This window comes from Dermacentor silvarum, chromosome 2 (assembly GCF_013339745.2).
Source record: "Dermacentor silvarum isolate Dsil-2018 chromosome 2, BIME_Dsil_1.4, whole genome shotgun sequence".
Lineage (NCBI taxonomy): Eukaryota > Metazoa > Arthropoda > Arachnida > Ixodida > Ixodidae > Dermacentor > Dermacentor silvarum.
The window spans coordinates 215,078,744-215,096,058 of record NC_051155.1 but is presented as its reverse complement, the minus strand read 5'-3'; the positions used below and the strand labels follow the sequence as shown (position 1 = coordinate 215,096,058).

The 17,315-nt window shown below is 45.2% G+C and overlaps 1 protein-coding gene across 1 annotated transcript in view; it reads left to right on the top strand.

Moving 5' to 3' along the window:
- Positions 1 to 5,566: 5,566 nt before the first annotated feature.
- LOC119440702 (lachesin-like) overlaps positions 5,567 to 17,315 on the top strand; it is a 100,052-nt gene continuing 88,303 nt past the window's right edge. Inside the window, exon 1 of the mRNA XM_037705591.2 lies at positions 5,567 to 5,756. Within this exon, the coding sequence (XP_037561519.1) occupies positions 5,672 to 5,756 (85 nt within the window). The 5' untranslated portion in view covers positions 5,567 to 5,671. The remainder of the gene's footprint in view (positions 5,757 to 17,315) is intronic.

Genomic DNA, 17,315 nt, shown 5'->3' with positions numbered 1-17,315 from the left:
TCATTCTGCTACGAGGAAACTCAAACACAAACCCCTTTTCCAGCATTTCTACCAGACTTACAGCCGCGCGTTGTGATGCGCACGGGTCCCGATAACGCTATCGCGTTCTACTCTTAAAGGCGAAGCTTAAGCGTTCTCCAATTTTTTTGTTATCATGTATGATTAGTGATGATGACTATGAGATGATTACGTGCCACGAGTAAACACAAGGAAAACGAAAAGTGAGTTTAGACAATTGAAACAGCTGGAAGGCCCTTTTTCCGTTCGAAATGTTTGAACGGTGCTGGACTGACTGGTGAAATCAATAACTTCCGCCAGCACGTTTATTCCAAAATACAGAAGCATGTGGGAAAAACAAAGCGCGAATGTACTGCGCAAGTTTGTGGACGAAATGAAAAAAAAAAAATAACGGTCTCAGAAGCAATGTAGGTGAAAACAGCTCTACGACTGCGTCAAACCTGTAGCATATAAGATGCACTCGAGACATTGCTTCGTGCACTGCGTGCCAGACTTTCGCCAAAAGAAAGGAAATGACAGACGCTCGTGATGCGGGCATCGAATATACTGGAGTGTTCTCCAAGACCAAGACGCGCTGGCAAACGAGATCACAGGAACTGAAAAATCATTGGCTCGTTCGCCTTTGCACAAAAGAAAGAAAAATTGTACCGACTTCAGGAATAACGTCTCTCGGGCCTGAGGTCTGGGACCTTGTAGGACCTCGTGGTACATCGGCGACACCTACTACACAAGAAGCCGCTGCTCTTGTGCCAAAGAAGTCTGAAACTTTTGTGATCCTCTTTCAAAACCTCCTGCCGCGCACAAAGTCGTTCCCACTTTGAGCACTGTAATACGACGACGCTCGCCCTCCCCCCTCTTCTCGCTATTGGTTGGAAACAGGTGCGACCTAGGTAAGTTTAGTTTCCTTTCAACTCCGAAGCTCCCACTTCCAGACGCAGAAAGGTCTAAGGGAGCAAAAGAGAAATACGGACATATAAAAGAAAGTGTTTCCTCGCGCCGACGCCGCGAGATGCCATTGACGAAAAGTCGTTTCGACAAGCACACACCGAGTGGCGCGATCTTCGGCAAAAAACGAGGACCGTTCTCCCGCCAAAGGCGGCTCTCAAAAGCACGTTTACGGCGCGCACTGGATGCTCTTCCCGGCTGCCGACGCTTTAGAAACTGAGACCACGATAGCGCAGGAAACTTGCGAACATCCATGCAAGCGCAGAGCAGGCGCCCGCACGCGCGCTCTCTCAATCGCACGCACACACACACACACACACACACATACACACACGGAGCGCCTGCTACCAATATTGCTGCTGGAAAGTTCTTGCATCGTCGCCTTTTCTTTCTTTGTTGATGTCGGGATCAAGTTTTAGGTCTTGCCTTCTTTTGTGAAGACATCCGGTAACGGCAGAGTCAAAGGCGGCAATACCCGTTTGGCTCCGGAGAAGAGCTTCGCCGATCGTGCCTGGCAACGCAAGTGGTTTCGCGGCAGCCACCACGATGAACGAAATTATGGGAGTCATCAACAAGGGGCAAAAGCAAAACGGAAGACTTGGCAGGCAATAATAATAATAATATAAAAAAGAAAAAGAGAGAAACGAAGAAGAAGAAGAAGAAGCCAAAGCTACTGGCGGTGCTTGCCACACTTTGAATGCCGATGGGCGTAAAAGAAGTTCTGCGTTAGGAAATTTGATCTTGTATATAGCAGTTCGCTCGCCTTTTCTTGCTAGTGGGTAGGAGCCAACAGATCAGGACAGCTAGGAAAAGGATATTTTCATGCCCAGTTGACTACTTGGTAAAGCGAGGCTAAACAAAGACTGTTGATTTCTCATGCTAGGTTTTAAAGATGAACGGCAGTTTTCGTGTTTCGGCAGTTAGTGTTCCTCGAATGGATATGACGCATGGATTATTGACTTCCGTGTCGTTTACTCGCAACGCTTTTCATGTATCAGATAGCTATAACAACGCTATGGAATGTCGACAAGCGATGTAGCGTATTGTTGGCTCATTGCGAAGACACAAGTATACGTATTTATCTGAAGAGCAGCCATTCGCAACCGATAATCTCCTGTCCATGTAAAGAAAAGCAATGTATTTTCTCATTTGTTCATTTGTTTGGTGATAATGAGGTTTAAAACACCCTGAAGCAACACAGGGTCAATGGGAGAGAGAGATTGTGGTTGTGAATTTTCTGCAGCCCTTTAGGGAGCATGACTCAGTGCCTTGGGGAAGAGGTGGGGGATGCAAAGAAGTAAGAACAGATGAAGAAAAGAGAGAATGTCGAGGCGATTACACAGTCCTTGGCTGTCAGGGGTAGCCAGGCGGTGCATTCACAATTTACACGACAGCGCCGTGTCCCCCAGGAATGTGAGAAGGCGCCTGAAGGATGGCAATGGGAGATACCGCAGTAGGAGACGGGGAGGGGGGGGGGGATGAGAAAGAAGAAAAACAAAAGAAATGAAATGAGGACAACGAAGTGACTCTAGGGGCATGGGTTCTTCTTGCGCCTTCACAGAAGAAAATAAAGATGCTATAGATGGTCCACGTTGAAAAGGAATCAACATCAACACTTTATTCGAGCGAAGCTTGTATAGGCTAGCGTGCGCCGGCGATGTAACGCTAATACTACTATGGCTCATACTCACATTGGATATGCAGGTATGAGCCAGGGACAAGAAATAAAGAAAGACAGAAGGAAGGAAAGAAAAACAGATAGAAAGGAAGGAAGAGAGAAAGAAAGAGCAGGTGCGAGGAAAGCTGCGCTGGCGCCAGATCACGTGACGCGCGCGACCAATCAGGCTCGTTTGGTGTGTCGCGAGGAGGGAAAAGGAAGGAAAGGGGTTGACGCGTGCTCCGACGGGCTTTCCTCGCCTCAGATAAGTTTAGGCGTCCGGATGGGAATGCCACGCGTGGTGCGTTCCGCCGAGGAGCAGGCCGAGTTTGAGGCGCGGCGCCGCGAACTTGCTCGGGAAAGGGCTTGTCGTCGACGTGAAGATTCTAACGTGAGGGCTTCCGAAGCCCAGGTGAAACCCCGAGTTGCGGACTCCGAGTTGCGGGAGCGCGATGTTGAGGCCAAACGTCAGCGAAGAGCCGCCTACCCTGAATTTAGGGCAAACGAAGCGGAACACCTGTGACAGCGTCGTCTTGCCACAAGCTTCGCTTACCCTCACTCAATTCCTGGACCGGGGAAGGGCTCAAAAGTTTTTTTGTGCATTCCTCCCGCGTTAACTTACAAATAGTATTAACCTCCCTGCCTTTCCCACCCCGATTCTCTCACTCTCTCTATACAATTAGTATTTTCTGACACCCCTCCCGAGTTGTCGCATTGTTTGAAGGTTATATACACGGCCTATATTTCTCAGCTACCGATTCCGATGCACAGCACATGGGGCGGACGAGTAGACCGCATAAAGCTTTGTTGCAATTTTTGATTTGTTGATGGGAAATCGCAGCCGTGCTAACCGGCCTGTGCATATATAATACATAAACAAGTACACTTTGTAGACTGTTGACTTTAATCCAACATTTTGGTGGGGAGGCTTGCTCTTGAGCCGGATGAAACGTGGGATATCTTTAGATGGCGGAAGGATTGTTGTAACCCAAAGATTAATGTTATATAAAAACAGGAACTTTCAGGGCTGTACATTTTTCGTTGTGCTCTAGACGACTTCACTGCTAGAAGCATAACTCCAGGAATGACCGGACATTAGTGAGAAGAATACGGGTTTCGTGCCATGAGAGTACGCTCACACTGCCAATAGAAGGTGGACACATTTTTTCCCCTGAAAAATAAACGATGGCGCCAACGATGAATTTTATGTCGAAGAGGTGGTGCAGTCGCTATGGAGGCTCTTGTCCTTGGAGCTACCTTACTGAAGTGAATGAGTTTGACTTTTTTTCAGCCTTCTTTTAGTTTCTTGCAGCTATGAATTGACAACGAGCGTGTTGCGTAGTGAATGGTCTTATCATAATCGTGCACAATCACCCTCATTATTACAAGCCAATTTTGTGCCGTTCTCTTGTTCCCGATACGGTTTCCATTTCCTCATACCACTAGCCATCCTTTTCGAAATAAAAAAATTTTATTTATTCATTTAAGCCCACTGCGGGAACAAGCCCTCTTCCTGAGTCTTCCAATTGCTTCTCACTTTCGTCAGCTGATTCAAACCGGTGCGTGCAAATTTCGTAATCTCATCCCACCACCTGAGCCTCTATCGCTCTCGACGTCGCCTCCCTTCCATTGACACCATATCGTTATTAAATTAGACAACCGGTTATCAACTTTACGCATTACATTAGCTGCCCAACTTCATTTCTACCTCTTCATCTCGACACGTTCGCTCTTTCGACAGACAGACACCTTCCGGTCTCCTAAAGTTACGCCTTTAATTTTTCTTTCCAATGCTCGCTGCTCCGTACTTATCTTCATCTCAAACGTCTTGGTTTTCTCTGAAAATTTCATCCTCGCAAGTAGTTCCTGGTTGAATGCACTGATTTTATACCTTGCTTTTTTAAAATAATGTTGGTAAACTGTCTGGGCTGCGACACACGCTGCAAGCCATCTTTATTTTGAAAATTTAATAAAGGGTATCCTTTGACTACTTCCACTAGATAAATATGCCCTTTCCTTGATAAAGTGCCATGACTCAGGTTCATTGGTCAAGACACGGGACCGTCTGTCTGTCTGCCTACCATCCACTCCACGACAAGTCGGTATCGTGCCGCGCGCGAAAACTACAACCTCCTCATCTAACATCGCTTAAGCGCTGCAAGCGAAAAATGTGCATACTTCCGCGTAAACGGCAACGACCCTAACAGAGGCGTTATATACAGAGTCACCACCGGCTCAGATCTCGGCTTCTCAAATCTGCCGCCGCGCAGAGCCCACCACCTCTCTTTCAACGAACACATTACGAGAGAAGGAGAGAAGCGCGCAAAGCGTCTGAGCCCCGAAGCAGAAGGTTGCAACGCCGTCTCGCCGGCGCTCGTACCGCTGGCCACCAGCGCGTCGCCTTGGCAAGGTGGCCAGCCGAGGGCGCCCCCGGCACAATCGGCTCACAGAGCCCGCGCGTTTCCCCGCCAGGGAAAACACCGAGTGCCCGAAGAGCATGCGCAGCCACGGGTGCATCCCCGCGAGCACGCCGAGCGCGAGCTCATCTCGCTCCGCGCTGCCGGTGGTGTAAACAGAAGCCCGGCCGCAGCCGCCGAGTGCGTGTGTGTGTGTGTGCGTGTGCGCGGTCTCTCTCTCGGCTGCTGCAAAAACGCGCGCCACGCTCGCCAGCTCCCTCCTGACGCCGCCGCGCGCTACAATTCCGAAGCGCACCGGACGTTCTCTCCCTTATCCACGGTTTCACTCTTTCTTCTTCTCCGAAGCTACCACGGACAAGTGTTTCTCTCTCGGGCGCAAAGTTATCCGACCAACCAGTCGCCGAGTTCTGTCGTCGTCGCCGCGTCGCCACGTGACATTCGGAAAAAAAGGGACACCGGCACTGACGCCTGCGACGACTGTCAGGAGATGCATTACCGGCGGGTCGTCTCGGTGACACAGTTTTTCGTGAGTTAGTCTAACGTGATCACCTGTCCGCCAAAAGTACGAGTAAAGAAAGTCTATTTCTCTTGTTCTTGCTTCTGGAAGAAACTCAAGTAAACTTTCGACCGGAAAATGGATGGGACAGCAATGGTCAACTCTGTGTGGAGAACGCTGCTGTGGGCTGCGGTCTCCACGGTCTGCGTCGTTTCAGCTAGTGGTGAGTGAAAAAAAAAAAAAAAAATACTCGATGTCAGTAGCGACACGGCCTGGCGTTGATGAGGTGGCATTAAACAGCAATGCGGCCGCCGCAGCCGAGATTCGATCCCACGACCTCGCGCTGCTGAGCACGAGGTCGTGCGATCGAATACCGGCTGCGGCGGTCGCATTTCGATGGAGGCGAAATGTAAAAACGCCCGTGTGCTTGCGTTGTAGTGCACGTTAAAGAACCCCAAGTGGTCAAAATTATTCTGGAGCCCTCCACTACGGCATGCCTCATAATCAGAACTGGTTTTGGCACGTAAAACGCCAGAAAAAAAGAACAAGAAGAAGAAAGATCGAGATGGAGAGTGTGTGGACATAATGCGCTTTTCGCATCTGTATTTGAATGCACAGTCACGAACAGGTAACATAAACAGGAAGTAAACAAATAAGTGAGAAAGGCAAACAAGAAAATTCCGTGGCAGAGAGATAAATTATGCTAGATTATGAAGTGTGCAGGTCCTTAAAGTGGTTCAGTTAACGTAGGTAAGGATGATCGGAGATGACTGGCAGATGTTTCTCGCCTGCACTGGCGTAATACATAATAACGGCAACGCTAACATAACCGTGATGCTAATGCATCTTAACACACGTACTGCTTGCTGTTTGTACGTCATGACGATAACTGCAAAAGTAATGTCGAAAGTGTAATAGTAGTCTTTGTTTATATATTTAACTATCCTGGGAAATGAAACAATCATTCAAACGAAAAAAGGGGTAAGTTTGACTGTATAATGAAACACACTTTATCAGAGAGGAGTGCGCTATGACCGCCCTTTTCGCTTTGTCCAACTTCGACACTATAGAATCGAGTGGTGTTATTCGTGAAACATGCAGAGACACAGACCTCCAAGAGGTAAATGCGGCACGCATTATCGACGTGCCCTTACAGAATGTCACCTGCAAGAGGACGTCCGTTTTCCTGAATTACCTCTGCCGCCAGCGACGTCAAGTGCAAAAAAAAAAAAAAAAAAAACCACTGGCGATGTTCCGAAGCAACTCTGCTTTCGCGATCGTTGTTTCCTTTCACTTCTCCCTCTCTCCCTTTTTAAATTTCTGATTGCTATTATTATTTTTCCACTGAAATGTCGTGATCGCGCTCTTTGTTTTTAGACACACTGGCAGACAACTCACGGCATGTCGGGACTTTGCCAGTCAATTTGCATTCGTCTGTTATGGTCGTATCGAACCGCGAAACGGCAAAGGTCGTGCCTGTACCGGGGTGTCTTCGGGACCAGCGTTCATGGATACATGCTTGGCTTGGCTGACATTACTTATTTATTGCATGGGCATGGCATCGTAATAAAGGTTGCGCAGTCGATCTCATTTCCATTTTTTTGTTGATTGATTTCTGCAAGTGTGCGGCGTATCGTTTTAGGCGTATTAACAAAAACCATGTTGATTTCCTGTTATTTGTCTATAACCTGTGTACAATTCCTTGATCAGCTTATGAAAACTGACGCATTGTGCCTTGTGACAGTACGGGCACCGATAGATTGTTATGTGGCACTGTAAAATATTTCTTGCTATAATTATTAATACTAATAGTGCAGCAATCGCATGCGAACATCTATCTCTTCATTATTACCCGAGAGGTAGCACGTCCCTTTCTAATGCAGAAACAGTACTCGTAGTTCTTACTACAACTCGTTACAGCCTGCAACTTTAGCTTTTGGCAATGAATAATGCCTTTTTAGGTGTCTCAACTGGCTATAGGTATATACACTTGTGCAGGTACGCGAAACGGAAACTTATTTTGTCAGAATGCTTGGAGCCATCGTACATAAAAAAGTAGAAAATGTAATTAAAACATATTGCAAGCAATAAAAATGCAATAAGCGCAATTGTGTCTACCAGCTTCGCCGAAGTTCCGCTTTCATTAAATACATGCTCAACGTCTGGGAGCGGGAGCCTCGTATGGCGCACAGGTACCACGTCGTTTGAGTTTCTGGCAGCTCCACTTTTACCGCAAGAAAGTATATAAGTCATACTACCTTTCCATAAATTATGCGGCAGAAGAATAGCGTAATAAAGTATCCTTATTTCCGGCTTTTCCATTTCGAGGCGCCTTTTTCGTCCTTAAAGTCATTCATTCATGTGCGAATGGTTTCTTCGCTAGTCGAATAATAAATTAGGGCGTCGTATTTGCTACGCAGACGATAACCTGTAATATAAATTTTAAGTCTGTGCAGTTTGAGGCTCAAACAAGCCATATTGCCTTTGAAAGGTATAAAGTATAGAAAAAGTTTAGATGGCTATTCAAGCAGACAAAGCTTTCGACTTCGCAGCAGAAAAAAAGCCCAAGTCGAGGAAAACAGAAAAGGAAGAGTGGACATAAAAAATGGCGAATACGTTATTTGTTTTCGGCAATTAGACTTGGCGAAACTAATTAAGAACGGGAGGTGACTTAATGGTCTCTCTGAATTCTTAGCTGGCGGGTTGTAGCTCATTTGTCAAAAGGAAACTGCATAAGTCTGTGTTGTGCGTCGGGCTTATAACGGGACATTGAACTCTACCATAAGGTCCATCTTTAAACTGGCGGCCACCCACTTTGTTTAAGAACACCTGAATGACTTCTTTCGAAATCTTCACAACATCGATTTTCTCTTTTTTAACACACAAGCGCAACATCTTGTCGCAATATTAAATTGAATTAATTAGCTCCTGCCCAAGAGTAGAAAACTATCATTTGAGAAACTTCACTGCCCGCACGTCTGCTTTATCGGATAGAGAAACAATTATGCTGATTAGCTATTGGGTAATATACTGCCCTTAAAACCTTACTTTATCTGCGTGTACAGGTAAAGCCTGCAGTGAGTAGACTATTAGAGTGAGGCCTTTAACGTCCTATAGCACAGCACAATGGCTAACGAGGGACGTCATCTGGAGTTCATTGTAATGGGCACCCAAGAACGGTACACGAGCGGTTTTGCATTCCGCTCCCATCAGGATCGATGGGAGTGGAATGAGCTCGATTGTTCAAATGCGTTCGATCGAATGCGTATCGAACCGGGATCGAACCCGAACCTCGTGCTCGGCGGCGCAACGCTATAACCACGTATTCTTCGTGGCAGGCACGGACAGAACATGAAAGTTTATGAACTAGCGTTAATGGTAGTGCGTTCATGCTATCGTGGGTGTGTGCACGTGAGCGCGTTTGTGTCTATTCCGACCCGTGTGTTTGTGTGTGGGCTTGAGCTTGTGTGTGCGTACATGGGTGTGTGTTTTTTTATAGGTGCGTGTTTTTTGTGTTCGTGTGTGCGTGCATGAACACACCAGCCTGCGTGCCATGTTAGCCCAAGCGAGTGGCATAGAGAGCGGCCTTATGCTCTGGAACAAGCACTAAAATTGTACACTTCCCACTTTGATTACCATTCCAAAAACTTCGCCTGTTCCCATCTTAGCTATATTGCCTCATTTGCTGAGCAGTGCCCGTGACGTAGCGACGATGGCTCGCTAAGCCGTGGGTTTTTGTAGGTTCCTATTCGTTTCGTATTCTAAATCTGCGATTCACCATTTAGAGAAGGTGAGTGAAATGGGCGAAGTGTTGATTAAAATATCGGATTAAAAAAACTCGTAATATATAACAATTACGATTCACGGAACTCTAACTGGTCCTAATGAGGGCCTTCTCTAGGAAGCAGAAACTAAGTGTTTTCCCCCACACTGTTTAGTCATGAATACGGCTGTAAAGATCCTTTTTTTGCATAACTAGTGCGTTTTAAATGCCCTTTTGATATTGCGCTCTTCACGTATGCGCGCTTCTGCCATAAAAGCCAATGAATCGTATTTGGAATAACAACTGCTATGCATCCGTCTGTATTTTAGCTCTGCAAGAACGGTGTTATAGTCAGTACTTGTTTTCAGAAAATGTATTTCGGAAGCCTGGAGCGACCCACACTGCTCCCAACGAGAAGCCTTTTTAGAACAGCAACAAAACTTATTTTCTCTCTCTCTCTCTTATTTGGACTTTTCGGGTAAACCACAGTCACGCAGATATAGAGCTTACATGCAATGTTTAAGATATTACGAAAATCAAGACAGAAACCATTCTCGATCATTATCTGCGTCATCAGAAATAATCAGTAAAGGTACAGACGACGCAAATGTGTGCAAAGAGTGCGGACGATGTTATGACGATGGTATGACGATGGTATGACGATGGTGTGACGATATAACAACGCACTGACGATGGCGACGATATGACGATGGCGACTATATAACAACGCATTGACAGCAATAGAGTAAGAATGGCGGAACGGTGACGATGGCATGAAAACGAAAGAATGACCACAGTATCACGAAGACAATGAAATGACGACGACAGCATGATAACAACGGCAAGTCGGTGTTGGAGCTTATGTCTGCGCTCACGTGCATCACCTGCCACCGAGGGTTGCCTTAATTTGCACTATACCCGTGTGTTTGTTTGTACTATGTCCGGTGCCCGCCCATAGGCCCACCTTTTTTTTAAGGATAAGCAGCGCGTAATAAAGGCTACATGTTCAAGAACACTAATTTTACTGTTCTTGAGTATTTTTCTTTGCAAACCCGTATCGCTCGACACAGACTCATCGACTGCGCGCAAACCTAAAATACGCAATTTAAGCTAACCTTCGATAAACTAAGAATCGATAACAATGTCTACAAATACGGTGCAGCATCCGCCGCTGTAGTTCCCCTACCGCGATAGCAAAGTCCTAGCCTGGGGACACGTTCATCTAAGAAATAACCCAATTCACCACAAGATCCTATCGTGCACTCGCACATATCTATATCGTTAGGTAACATTCGTAGCATTCTTCCTAAAGGCAATGAAATTTCGTCATACCTAGATGGTTGTGAATTCGACATATTGGCACTTACGGAAACATGGCTCAGCTATGAAATTACGGATGGTGAAGTTCTACCCGATTCTTACGATTACATTATTTATCGTAGAGATAGAGACGACAGAAGAGGTGGGGTATTGCTCGCAATAATATATATATATATATATATATATATATATATATATATATATATATATATATATATATATATATATATATATAATGTCATTTCTTGTGCCGATGCCTCAGAGTCTCGGATATTCTGTGGGGCTGCGTATCATTTCACCAATCGAATGCAATTTATGGTATATGCTACAGACCACCCAATAGCTCCTACAATTTCATTTCCGAATTACACGATAACATTACCTCTATTCGATCCAAATATAACAAAGCTGACATTATTCGTCCTAGTGTGTCTAACTTTCCGGACATTGACTGGCAAAACTTGCGAGGCCAATCACGTGCATCTTGTGAGTTCGTTCAACTAACACTTGATTTTTGCCTTGCGCAGTTAACTGACCAACCAACTCGTATCAATACCATTTTGGATCTTGTTGTATCGTCCTCGCCCGAGAGGGTTAACACTATCGCTTTTGCGGATGGGTTCAGTGACCACCGGTTATTACAATTCACAGTTCGTACACCTTCATGCTCACGTCACCTAAAAACTAAACAATATTCGATTAAAAAAGAGCAAACGTCAGCGCTATTAACAATGGCTTGGAAAGCTTCACGTCGTCATTCTTGGCAACTTTTTCTGAGCGGACAGTGAACGAGAATTGGTGCCTGTACAAAGAAAAGTTAATAGAATTAGCACACGCGCATATACCAACGGTTTCATTTAGCGTAAACTCATCGAAACCATGATTCAGTAAAGCTCTTCGTACTCTAAAAAATAAAGAGAAGCGTCTCTATACAGGACTGCCAAATGTGTGGACACACCTGTATCTTAGAGCAACCGCAAGTCTCGTTATGTAGCCTACTGCAATGCCCTGCGTCTAGCTAAGCAAAAGCATTTCTCTTGCGATCTACAATCCCTGCTTCAAAACAACCGCGAAACATTTTGGAAAACGATCTCTCCCGCTGAACATTCCGACATTTCACAAGTACTTGATAGTTCTGGCTTGCCGATTGCACGAGAGCTTTCAGCATCTACCTTTAACAATTACTTTACGGCCGTATTTAGAAAGGAAGACCATTCGCAAATACCAACACCCGTTGAACTCGATTATCCATACATGGCCCCTTTCAGTATAACAACCACCGGTGTTGCTGAGCTGATCAACAACCTCAAGATGTCAACTTCTTCCGGCATGGATGGTAAAAACGCAAAAATCTTAAATATCCAGTAGTACCCTCTCGCATAGTTTTTACTCGCTTGTTTAAACAGTCCCACGGTAAGAGCGCTGTTAACAATTGCCGCCCAATATCACTAACAAGCGTTCCCGGTGAGCTACTAGAACACAATCTTTTCAAACGTAGCAAATCGCTTGGAAACTAACAAGTTCTTCTTTAAACATCAGCATGGTTTTAGAAAAGGACTATCATGTGAAACACAGCTAATCGAATTGACAACAGATATTTTCGTAAACATGGATACGGGCCCACAGACAGATTCCAGTTTCATAGACTTCGCTAAGGCTTTCAATCGCATTGCTCATTGCCTTCTCATAGCTAAACTTTCATGCTTAAATTAACATCGATTCCCTAACAGTATCTTGGATAAGAAATTTCGTGTGATTCCGTAAGCAATTCACCGTCGTCGATGACTACACTTCCAGGGTCAGCGATGTAACATCTGGTGTACCACAAGGAAGCGTACTCGGACCATTATTATTTCTGATCTATATTAACAACCTGCCATCCAAAATAGCATTATCCATTTGCTTTCTAGCAGACGATTGTGTGATCTATCGTCAAATCTGCTCACCTTCCGATCACGTCGCTCTTCAACGAGATCTTGACCGTATTACTAACTTTTACGCTTTCGTTTACTCACTGGATGAGAACCACGTTACACGCACCAACTCATACGAGTACCTCGGCATTTTGCTTACACCTAACCTGTCATGGTCTGCGCACATCGAAAAAAATAACTGCTACAGTTTCACGTACGCTCGGGTATCTTAAACGTAATTTGCGCGATGCCCCTGCCCTCACCAGACTAATCGCCTATCAGACATTCGTAAGGTCACAACTGGAATTCACAGCCCCTATCTGGTCACCTCACCATGCTTACCTAATCGCGACTCTCGAGTCAGTCCAAAACCGCGCCGCCCGCTTCATTGTCAGAGATTGTCACCGTGACTCGAGCGTGACTAGCATTAAGTCATCTTTATCCCTCTCATCTTTTGAAGAACCGTAGCATTGCTTTGTCTGTTTCACAAAATAGTCCATAACACGCGCCCGTCCACCCTGCCGCTCACTCGTCCATCTCGTACATCTTGGCGTCTGCATAATCTCAGTTTCTAGCGTATCTTTGGCCGAACCAATGGTTTCAATTCATCCGCGTTACCACGTGCCATTCAGCATTGAAATAACCAACCAAACGACATAGTTGACATTTTTGACCCTGTATCCTTCAAAGCACGCTTATGCATATTATTTCCATAATTCTTCACAACTAATCTTACTGCGCACCTAAGTAATTACCTTTAGCGAAGTTGTATAGTTTTGTTTGTTTGTTTGTTTTATATTGCGTTAACATTGTTAGAGACTTGTTCTTTCATCTTCACCAGCTACCATTTGTATAATTTCTTGGTACTCCTTTTTTTGCTATTTCACACAGTCGTTTTGTTTCATTCATCGCGTTATTTGTGTTGTTAGATATTTGTTCTTTCCATGTTTGCCCGCTAACAATGTATTATTTGTTTGTACTACTTTCGTTTTGCTAATTCCCTGTGTCCTCCCCTCACAAAATACTCATCCGGGAGCCTGTGAGATAACTGATTAAATAAATTAATTAACACTATGATTGCAATATGTCCGACGCTGGCCAATTGGACCACCTTAATTCGCAATATATCCGGTGTTTGCACTATTTCCGGTGGCTATTCGAGCTTCACTATCTCTGGAATCGACCAACATCTATCGGAGACGAAATTGGTACATCTTTGCTGTGACTGGCTCCGACTAGGCAACGATACGCGCCGCATTTAGAACGAAATTAGCAGATCTCGTGCAGTGTGGGAGTCTATGTTATTACGAAGCCAAAACATAGGAATAAATGTTTACAAAATGCTTATTACACAGATCTCAGGCAATATGGGTGCCACGCTTAGAAAGGCGTGAGCGGCCTATGGAGATTGGAATAGGAGATGTCGCCGTGGATCTTCAAATTGGAAAGCCGCCTTGCGAACACATGATCAATGACTCCTCCTGCGCGTGCTGTTGGTATTGTGTCTCAATTGTTCAGATAATATATTGCCCTTTTAAATTCTTAAATAACAAATACGAATATTTGGTGGTATTATGACACATTAGCTATTGGCCAAATATCGTACAAAACATACGCGCATGCGCGCGCACACACACACACGCACACACGCACACGCACACACACACACACACACACACACACACACACACACACACACACACACACACACACACACACACACACACACACACACACACACACACACACACACACACACACACACACACACACACACACACACACGCGCGCGCGCGCGCGCACGCGGACAGTGCAGTGCATGCAGACAAAGCGCTCTAGAAAACTGCGTCCTTATTAATTTTTTCTATGTGTACGCTAATCCGCTAAATGGAATGCCATAACGACCAAACCTACACTCTTTCAAAGTGGCGTTACTCTTTTTGCAAACACTCGTACGGCGCGGTAACACCTTCCTGTAAATTAGGGCACGTGTGTCCGCTCAATGTTCCGCTCAAAACCACCTAGCCTCCGCCGCTCGATGGTTTTTCCCGCGTTGGTTTACCCAGTCGGGCCAGAACACTGCAGGACTCTTTAAGGATAGAAAAAGAAGAAGAAGAAGACATTGCAGCTAACTGAAGCCTACTCAGCACTGGGACTGATGCTGATACGGGTCTAGTGCTAGAGTTGCCTCCTAACGTCAAGCCGTCGGAGAGGAACGCATATGGCTCGGAGAAGAGCAGGAGAGCGGGCGGCAGTAATGGGGGAGGCGGTGGAGAGTACGGGCGAGGCGGTGTAGACGGCCGCGTAGCAGCGGAGACTAAATATCCGCGCTCTCATTCCGCATCGATCGAGGCGGGAAATTAACGGATGTCCCCGAGATTCCATTTGCTCTGCCCCCGTCGTCGTAAGTTTACGTTTATGCCTGTGTGACGGCGCGCTCAAAATGAGAAGAGCTCGAGGAGGGAGGAGAGGCCGGGAACGAGCTGACTTTGCCGCTTTGCGCCCGCGCACTGAGGGGAAGGCGAGCTGAGTTTCGTGTTGACAAAGCAGATTACTCGCATTATCCTAATTTCACGACGCTCAGTTTTTGTTCGGTTAATGACGCCGCAATAACATCCGGAAATTCCTTCTTATATATTTTTTTGAGGCATAAGCGGCAAGTGTCGCTCTGATCGTCACGATACGTGTGTCAAGACGTGCAAATATGCGCACAACGTAGCTTCATTACACAGACTTGCGCGATTACTTTCCAGGAAATATTCCCTGAACAGATACATCAGGCGCGTGCTTCACTTTATCGTCTTTCCACGTGAGTTTCCAGACTGAAATCTGCCTCTTCATTGTTACATATTTTTATAATGAGCCAGTATTTCTGACATCTTCCCCATTTTAAGCTTTCACAACGAATTATCGAAACATAAATAAGTACTGCTAGAAAGCAAATATAATTGGTAATATTCTATGTCTAGCTGTACAACCTAGTCAGAGGCAATTGATTGAAGCACTGTGGAGATTTCGACATATTAAAGTAAACAAGTATAGTTTATCGCGGCTAGGAAATTACAAGCAATTCTAAAGGTTGGCCTGCGCATGAGGCCTGCGCATAAAAAAGGGCAACATTAAGGTTGCATTCTTCTTGCCTGCTGATCGATGTGCTAAGCGTCCTTATGACCTTCACGGCATGTTGCGTGTTTTGCCTCGTCGTAATAGTGGCGCATAAATCTTGAAGAGCTCCTCAGGACCTTAGAATTCTGTAGTATTGCGCAAGTACACGTGTCACCGGTGTGGCTAAAGAAGAAACAGCTAAAAGGGAATCTCCGTCTTTCGTAATGCGTGCACGTCTACCATTGTGTCGACACCGGTCGTTTAAATCCACCGAACGATATGCACAGCCTTGCTCCCTACTGGAGCCAAATACCCTGTCTTTACATTGTTTCATTATTATTATTACTCATGTTACCCCTAAAGGCCCTCACTGGGGAGGGTATTACATGGGGGGAGGGGGGACGATAAAATAATTAATAAACGCTGTACATATTGAGAAGAACAATAACAATACACAGAGTAATAATAAAAAACAGCAATTAAAACATAAAGCCTAATACGGAAGGTAAGGATGAACAAAAGAAAATCAACAAAGTATTATTACACATCTCCATCACAGCGAAGTAAATCTTGGAATTTTTTGTGTCAGTTTCTGTGGCAATGTGTGATGGCAACTTGTTCCATTGAATGATCGTGCAAGGAATGAATGCGTTGGTATGAGAGGATGAATGACACTTTACGCGTTTAACTTTGAAAGAATGATCATGTCGTGGAAAGATGGCATAGGGTGACTGAAAGAAATCGTTGTGAAGGGATGGATGTTGATAAAGCTAATGGAAAAGTGTTAAACGAGCAAGTTTACGGCGATACGATAGGTCTTCCAGTCCGGCACGTTTTTTTTTTTTTTTAGTTTTGAGACGCGTGTATAGGATGAGTAGTCTGAAAAAAAAAATGAAACGAACAGCACGGCTCTGCAATAATTCGATGTTAGTAATAACGTAGGCTTGATCGGGGTCCCAAATCACCGCAGCATATTCAATTTTAGGACGTATTAGAGTAGCATAAGAAAGGTCTTCTTGCGTTTCATATGACAACTTTCTTGCAGAAATATGACAAACTGATTGTTCGAAAGTTATTTACGTGATTGGTATTGTTTTATAGTCGCAATCTAGCAGCAAGTCTTTCACTTCACAAGGAACATTTAAAGCCGCTCAAACCTGGGATTTAGCAAGTTAAGCTCGTTTAGCCTTCAAACTTGCAGAAACCTGGGGCTTTTTGCAATCGCCTGGCCGCCTTCGATAATAATATATTCAGCATGAGGATTGGCAAAAACTTTCTCTAAAGAACAATTCTAGCGTAAGAGATTTTTGTGAACACGGGCTCTTGTCTACAGCCGCTATATATTTATTTGCAGAAGGCGGAACAAAAAGAAAAAAAAAAAGCGCGAACGCCGGGCAATCTCGCAGTACGATCGTAGCGGTGGCTGCAGCTTTCAAGGGCCGATGGTTCATGCATTTGCGTCGACTGCGTCGAGTTTACTGACCTCCTATACGAGGCAAAATTCATCATCCGGTGAGGACTACAAGGACTGGCCAAGAACAGCTACATGTAACATTTACGTAGACATCTCGTTGAGACTAAAGACCGTTTTCAGAAGCCTAGATCCTTAGACCACGGCCGTGCGCGTCGCTGTCGCAGAAAGCCACGAATGCGTGGTTGCAATGTATACTTCAAGTCGACA